This window comes from Halyomorpha halys, unplaced genomic scaffold (assembly GCF_000696795.3).
Source record: "Halyomorpha halys isolate HHAL.00 unplaced genomic scaffold, Hhal_1.1 Scaffold1957.1, whole genome shotgun sequence".
NCBI classification, from domain to species: domain Eukaryota; kingdom Metazoa; phylum Arthropoda; class Insecta; order Hemiptera; family Pentatomidae; genus Halyomorpha; species Halyomorpha halys.
This window is the reverse complement of record NW_027109284.1, coordinates 75,488-84,142: the sequence shown is the minus strand read 5'-3', so window position 1 is coordinate 84,142 and position 8,655 is coordinate 75,488. Positions and strand designations below refer to the sequence as shown.

General features: G+C 30.6%; 1 protein-coding gene across 1 annotated transcript; it reads left to right on the top strand.

Annotated features, from left to right (window-relative positions):
• Positions 1–535: 535 nt before the first annotated feature.
• LOC136795059 (uncharacterized) lies at positions 536–7,806 on the top strand (the record flags this gene model as incomplete). Its single annotated transcript, XM_067047487.1, is given in 3 exon segments — positions 536–707; positions 7,012–7,203; positions 7,655–7,806. Coding segments are annotated over 3 exon segments (453 nt in total), but the record flags the coding sequence as incomplete, so codon positions are not given.
• Between the last annotated feature and the right edge of the window lie 849 nt (positions 7,807–8,655).

The following is an 8,655-nucleotide window of genomic DNA, read 5'->3' as shown; positions in this document are numbered from 1 at the left end:
AGACTATAATTTGGATAGTGTTTTTGAATTATTTAGTAAAAAATTGCCAGTCTCAAGAAAGAAATTTAAGGATTATAAATAAATTAAATTGTTTATTAGTAAAAATATTTTACTGTTGGTAGTTCGGCATAAATTATTTTTTTCTTCTGTAGTATTATTTTAATTTTTCATAATTTTAATACATCACTTGTGAATAAATTCATTGAAAAACAGTGTTTGAAATATCCGCCTATCAAGACAACTACGGAGCGGAATTAGTAGATATAATTTGATAAAACTTTCTGGACCATTTTTACATTTATCCTAAATTTCTTCCAAAGTTGGGCCGAATAATTATGTACAAATAAACTTCGCACAACCTATATCAGCCGCACTGAGAGGGAAACTGACGTAGTTGGTATTCCCTTATAGTACGTAGAGGATCAAGGTACATAGATTTATCATCAACTGGCTGAACAAGGTTCCCGTGTGTGTAGCGGGGAAGGATATCGTGACGCAGTCTACAGATTCTTGCTCCGGCCTTGGAGAGTTAGGGAGCCTGCATTTGCCACCGAGAACTGCTGGAGAAAGGATCCTCTGGAACTGGCTCTAGTCCATCATGCGTGCTGTCATAGTCTTCGCCTCTGTACTCTCGTTCTTAGCTCTCATCTTACTTGCCTTGACATTGCACCTCACCCTAGAAAGCAGCCCGGCCGAACCAGCATTAAGTGAGTACACCTTTTGCAGTTTAGCTCTTACATCTGGAATTAACGGAGTATTATTAATATAATTCTACTTTTAAATTAAAGTTATTTTAATTTATAAAAAAAAAAAAATTGATAAAATAAAATTTAATACATATGTTTTGTATCTGTACAATACTATACACTATGGATTTGAGAGAATTAATTGTTAGTCTTGTGACCTTCCCTAATTCTTTTCCAGCTCACTTAATTCTTGCGTTTTCAATAGAATAGAGTACTTTTTTTAATATAGTGTAATTCTGATAGATCAGTTTTTAAGACAAAATCGTATTGGATACTTTTTACACCTCAAGTACACCTTCAACAAAAACGTATACATTTTTTTAAAACATTTTTTGACGATGTTGTGAAAACAGTACGGAAAATCGAAAAAATATATAAAGAAAAATCGTTCTAAACCTCAATTTTCTATAAGAATCTATCATAACAATATCGCTGCTTCGCTTTTACAGTGGCACAACTTAAGCAATTTTGATTTTATTTAGAAATAGGCTTGTTCCAAAGATAGTACTGTATACTGGGTTAACTGCTGACAATCTACAGAATATCTCAAACACAAAATAAAGAAATATTATCTGTGTGCTTTAGATTTGCTACTATAAAAGCAAACCAGAAGTAAGAGTTATCTTGACTGACCGAATAGATGACATTGGACCCTCTGTATTAGAAATTACTTAATTATAAAAGCTGATTTTTAGAATAAATTAAATTCTGAAACGAGTTTGTCCTTTAGTTCTTTTAGATTTTTCACGCTAACAATTTAAAACAGTTCAAAAAATACCTATTCAAATAAGCATTAAAATTATAATTGTAAAAAAAACAATCCACCTTTGGATTTGTGAATCAGCATTTTATGATCATATTTTTCTCATTTTGGCATTTCATGTCAAATATTTTGGAAATGGTAAAGTAGTTCCTGAAGTAAAGAATTAGGTTTCAAACAGTTCGAAATAGGTTTTCACACAAAGAACAGCGAGATCAAGGAAAATCAACATGTATGAAATCTGATAACAAGCGTACATGACTCATGCAAATTACTGACTTAATTCAGGGAAAACATGCTTTCTCAACAATTACTTTTCATAGTAATGAATCATTCCCCAGAGTAACCGTTCCATGAGAACTGTTCCATGAACAGAACGGTAAGAATGAATGAGATTTAAAGGCGGCTTTACAGGTGTAAATATATTCCTTCAGGTTTCTGGAACCGATGAGTCATTCAGATTGAATTTGCATTAAAGAACTAGTTCCAATCAATCAAGGACAAAAAGCTGTTTTAGAACGGATGTGTATTTTCTGGTATTATATTTACTTGTCATCTCCTCGTTCAGTATAGCTAACTCTTGTTAATTGTGTTTGAGTTATTCCATAAATGGCACCGTTGTCTGCAGTTAATTTGCAACGACCCCAATAGCTTTAGGACAGTCTGGAGACCTTAGTAAAGAAAATACAATCAGTCTACGGTTCTATCTTTGGAACACGTCTAGGTCTAAATAAAGTCAAAAATGTGTAAGTTGTGCCATTATAAAAGCGAAGCAGTGATATTCTCATGATGAATTCTAATAGAAAATTAGGTTTTAAACCGATTTTGCTCTATACTTTTTTTTTTAGATTTTCTCCTCCGTTTACGCACAAATCGTCGAAAACCGAAAAAAAGTTATTGTTTTTGGTGTAGATGTTCTTTAGGTCGTGTCAGATATAAAAAGTACTCAATTCAATTTCGTCTTAAAATCTGATTTCTATCAGAATTACACAATATTTAAAAAAAAATTACTTTATTCCATTGAAAACTCCAGAGCTTGTAAAAGAATTAAAGAAGGTTACAAAATTAAAAATACCCTCAAAAGGCAGGCCAAATGCATATTTATTAATTGTGGATATAAAATTATATTGTACCATAGTAAACTAAAAAAAATTTCTTTGAAAACAATTAGTGTTAATCGATTTCAAACTGCTAATAGAGACGAATTATATAAACAGAAATTTCATAATTTTTTCCTTTAGAATTACATTTGCAAATTGACATAAAATGTAATAAACATTCTGTCTGATATCTTGCCTTCGTTATCCATCTCCTTAACCCATTGACTACCGTTGAAAACATTGACTAACAGCTAGTAGGAAACTGTTTGAAAAAATGTAGATATCTCAAGCTACGTTGTAAAATTTGAAAATGTAACGGCTTCTCACACTTTTTACACTTTTTTTTTCTCCAAAAAAAGTACTTATACCAAGTAACGTTTGTAAAATTAACTGAAACTAGGAATCGTCGTGGTAAGCTAGAAAAGTGTTAAGTAAACCACATTTCTTGAAGGGATTAATTGTTCAACGGTTCAATAGAAACTTTACTATCTTGAATAGTTTTTTAAATCAGATTCAAAATAAAAAAAAAATACATATCCATTTTTTTATATTATGCAGGGACTTGCATGAACTTTTCTCTAACCCATTGGATTTATTATCACATCTTTAGATGTCCTTAGACATCTTTATTTTCCAGCATTTACAAACTAAAACCATAACTTTTTAATTCATTAATTATCATAAAATAATTTAATTATAAATTTAAAGTTTCGAAAGCCATTGTTATAGTAATTTGTACTATTTTTACTTTCATTTACATATATATATGTATATATAGTAAGCTATTGCTAAAGCATTGTCATCGCAAAAAATTTCGAATTCGAGTTTTCAATGGAAATACATGTTGGGAGGTTCCATGGGTCCAACAAATAACAGTCCAAATAAGTCTTAGTACAAAAGTCTAGAAGAAAAAAAGGCAGTTATATAAAACCAATTTTTGATTACTTTACTGAAAACTATCTATAACTCAAGTCAAAATTGATGAGTCTGCCAAGTCATAGGTAGGGGGAATTCAAAATCGTTGATGTTTAAAAGCGTTAAATTAGTTTTTCATTCGGAGCTCTATATTTTTAAAATTACCAACAACACGAAAAAACCTAAGAGAACATTATTTAAAGTAGAGTAAATTTTCTGAAATATTAGCTCTAATTGAGCTATTTACGTTCAATGGTTCTCGAGATATGGCTTTTTAAAAAGGAACATTTCATAAAAATATACTGAAAGATTAGTAGTTAGAAAATTTATTTTGAGAGATCTATATCTCAGGATCTATGTGACATATAGATATATGTTAGCTCTGAAAGCAAAGCTAGTTTAATGTACTATCAAATAGTTTATGACCTTTATCTTCGTAAGAATAGTACTTTTCATGATATTTGCTAAATTATATTGATTTATGAGGAGAAGATGGTTGGGGTTGTGGTCAATGAAAAACACAAATAAGTATGATTAACTTATTTTTATGTGCCGACGTTTTGGCTAGAGTTTCTAGCCTTCTTCAGGGCTGTTCGCTGGAAGGTCGAGCGCCTTATAACGTTTATCTTTGTAGGAGTAGTAGTTTTTAGATCTGACAAAATAAATTCACCAAATGTTATTTTCTACTTGTTCAGATAAAATGTTTGATTTTTGAAAAAATATATCTCTAGAACTATAAGACGTACATATATCCGCTAGAACTCAAAATAAAGGTAATTTAACTTACTATAAAGTTGTTTATGACACTACCTTCTTTAGCAGTTTTTATGATATTCGCATATGAAAATAAATTTGGCTCTTGAAAATTTGTCCGAACAACTATAAATCTATATATGCAAGGGAATATCATGAAAACTACTACTCCTACGTAGATAAACTTCATAAACTGCTTTATAGTTCATTATGCTAGCTTTAATTTGAGTGCTAATTGACATCTGTATGTTGAATTGTTTTTGACATATAGATTTCTCAAAATAAATTCACTAACTACTGATTTTTCAGTACATTCTGTACAACATTTTTTTGGAAATGTTGCTTTTTAAAAAGCTATATCCTGAGAAACATTAAACTTAAATAGCTCTATTAGGGCTCATATTGTAGGATATTTACTCTTCATTAAATGACGTTCTTTTAGGTTATTTTATGTTGTTGGGAGTTTTATAGATATAGAGCTCCGAATGAAAAATTAATTATTTTTTTTAACGTTTTGAAACAGCCATCATTTTTTATCCCTCCAACTATACTCGGCAGACTCATCAATTTTCACTAGTAATTATACTTATTTTTCATTAAAGTAATAAAAAATTGGAGTGAAATAACTGCCTTTTTTCTCCTCTTGGGATCTTGTACTATATGGTCCGTCCGAGTGAGAAAGAGATTGTGTGAATTACATTCTTCGTCATATTCATTCCTATGATTCATTCACTATTAATTTTATAGCTCTGGTGATTAATTGTTTTCTTCTTTGTTTTTTTGTAATGAGAGTGAGTTGTGTTGCAAGCAAATATTCTATTTTTTTTGCAAAAACCTCAACCTTAACCTAGCAAGAATTAAATTAATTGTTTTGTTTTTTTTTTCTGATTTTTTTTCCATCTTATAAATAAATTGTTATTCTTATTAATAGTAATCAATTTGATTTTTTTCTTACCTTAGATTGGTTACAACTTCCTAGAAGGCACCTGACTTCCAAAAAAGTTGCTCCAATTTGTATACTTTTATGGGATAATAGTATCATCAAAAAGGTCATTTTTTCTGGTCTATGAAAAATGTGAAAAAACGAATTTTTCCAGTACTAAAGTTGAAGTAGCTGGAGAAATTAATATATATATATATATATTAATGCATATTTTAAGAAACAAACCTACTTTTGATTAACTGCAATTTGTCCTCTAACTTTTGTTGGTATTGATTTGGCAGAAATATTTGTTTATGAATAGTTTAAAACAAAATAACAACCAGTAAAAATCCATATTTTTTTTCAATATTAGAAAAACATCCAAACTCCCAAAATAAAAAAATATGGTAAGCCAAAATTTATAAATATATAATCGTACTTATTTGTGTTTTTCATTGACCGCACCCCCAACCATCTTCTCCTCATTCATCATCCACGGTCAACTATCTCTCATAATAATTTAAAAAATATATATATCTGCTGGTTGTCTTGTAAATGCTGGACAATATCTAAAGAGGTGATAGTAAATCTCATGAGTCAGGAAAAAGCTCATGTAGATCAGTGATTTCCAAAGTGGGTGCCACCGCCCACTGGTGGGCGCTGCAGCGATTCAGGAGACGGTAATGGCCACAGGTGCATTTGGGGGGGGGGCGATGAATAATTACAAGTTGCCACGATCACCAATATTACTGCTGACGAAAATAGAGCCGAGGATTATTAAATTGGTAGCAGCACACCAGGTTCATCCTTCTCATTAAGACGATTTCGAATGTTTTAAATTTTTTTGTATTACATTCTATTCTGAGTTCAATAAATAGTTTCATAAATCCAAAGTTCATTGTTTCTAATTTACATCTTTTTTTGGTATATTTTACGAAAAAGATAGAAACATTTATAAATATATGTTTCCTATTAATTACTATTAAAATTTAAAAAAAATTAATTTCCAGAGGGCGCTAAGTAATATTTTTTATGGGAGGGGGCGGTAGGATGAAAAAGTTTGGGAATCACTGATGTAGATCATAGTCTCTACAAAATATAAGAAAATGGATCTTTTGGGATTTATTTTGAATCTGATTCAAGATAGTTAAGTTCACAATAAATTCCCTTTAAGAAATGTGGTTTAGCCTACTATATTTCTGGCTTACAATTACGATTCCTATTTTCAGTTAATTTTGTAACGTTACTTGGTATGAGTAATTTTTAATAAACAATTAGTAAATCTTTTCAATGTAAGATAAAGGGACCTCCAGTCGTGGGATAATGGGAATGAGACGAAGAGGTATTATCTCTCTTTGAGATTGTAACGTCGTCGTTTATCGACTAATACTCCATATAAGTTGAAGTCGTTACTTTTTGCAAATTTTACAAGGTATCTTGAGATGTCTACACTTTTTCAAATAGTGTCCTAATTGCTATTAGTGAATGTTTTAAGGGTGGTTAATGGAGTAAGAAGATATAATCCGTCTCTATTAACAGTTTGACGTAGATAAATTCTAATTGTCTTTAAAGAAAATGTTGTGTAGTTTATTAAGATATAATTTGGAACAATCTAATTTTTTTTTTTAATTTTTGTGAACTCTTCCGTTTTTTCAAATAACTAAAGTTATATTTATTAATACTAATATTCCTTGAAATCTAATGATATTTTATTCACTTCGAACTTCCTGAATTTATAGCAAGTACCATACCACAGTAAAACAATACAATGCACCCCTTCCAATCGAATAACCATGACATATTTTATGTCCACAGAGCTTAATTCAACATGCAAATTCGAAAATGTTACGGGTCTTTGTAAAAGTAAAGATTCATGCATTGGCTACCCAGCTACCACCAAACTGGACCCTTGCAATGAAGGTGATCTCTCCCTTCTGTGTTGTCCAAATCATGAAACTGCTGTTTCTAATCGTCCCAAACGAACTCCAGGACTGAAGGCGAAAGAAAGTAAGTATAATGTACAATAATATGGGTTACAACTAATATATTTAATGTTTTAACTAACAATAAATAATACAAAAAAAATCTAGTTTAAATTAAAATAGAGTAAGAACTTGTTTATAAAAACATGTATAAGTATTCAAAAGAAATTTTGCAAATAAGTACTTAAAAAAAATAAATGGGTAATTTTGAAGTTCCTGTTGTTGCATAGTTATTGCTAAGTATACCGTATTAGAAATTTTCTTAAGTGAGAGTTTTCTTATTTTGGTTTTCTTTACATAATCATACAGACAGCCTGAGTCATAGAGCATCCAGTTCACATGCGTTACATGTTTCAATTTAAGATTATTTCAGGATTGTCCAAATTAGAGTAGACACTAAAATTAACGAAATTATTTATCAAATTCAATCCTCTTAAATATTAAAAATTTCTAATTTTTCATTAAACATTTTCCAGTGTGTCGACGTTACGCTAAGACAGCCATTAAACTTGTTGAGAGCCCTATTTTAATTCGAGGAGTGCAGTATATTAATACGACTGATTGTGTTGTTGGAGAAAAACTGATAAAGGGAGGGAAAAATGCCACAGAGAGAGAGTTTCCTCATATGGTAAGCATTATATTATCTTATATCAACAAATCATATAAAGAACCTTTTTGAAATTATATTAGATAATTTTGACTGCTTTTTCTATTGCTTTTTATGTTTTTTGATTTTTTGTGCTGAAACCGAAATTGAATCGTGTCTTCTTCCATTACGTTCAGTTCTTTCGTAAATTCATAATTTAAATTTTTGTAGCACAAAAATCCAGCTTTCATTTTCAAATTCTTATAGTATTTATAAATATGGATCGCTACACCCCGTGAAGGGTCAGCGGCCTAGTACGAGTAAGGAAATACTGTTACTTGAACAACGGTTGTACAAAAAAGTGATTTGCTCATAATCAAGCTCAACCGCCAAGTTTTCCTCACTTAAGGATGCTCACTTTATGAGACTGGTTGGACTCTGGAGAGCTCCCGAACCTAATGGCTTGACTTACGGCTACAGAAACAGAATACATAACTATTGCTTGTAAAAAAAGGTTGAAGCGTTTTTCTATATTTCAATTTAATCCTCTATATGTTTATAAAATCATGTTTACTTGGTCAATAATGTTTACATATTCTAAAAGAGGATTAGTTAAGGTGCTTTTATGCATCAGTTTCAACCGATATTCCTTACCTTTAAGTGGTATTTTGCTTGATCAAAATGGAAGAGAAAAAAAAATTCATTTCCGTCATTTAATGATTTTTTATTTCCCAAAAGGAAAATCCGCTACAAAGACAGTTAACAAAATTTGCAGGGTGTATTTATACTATAATTCGCTCGAGGATTGCAAAAGCCACATAGAGGAGTTCATTGCGCACAAAGGACGGAATTAAAAAATTACCTGAAAGATGGCAACATGTAATAGATCAA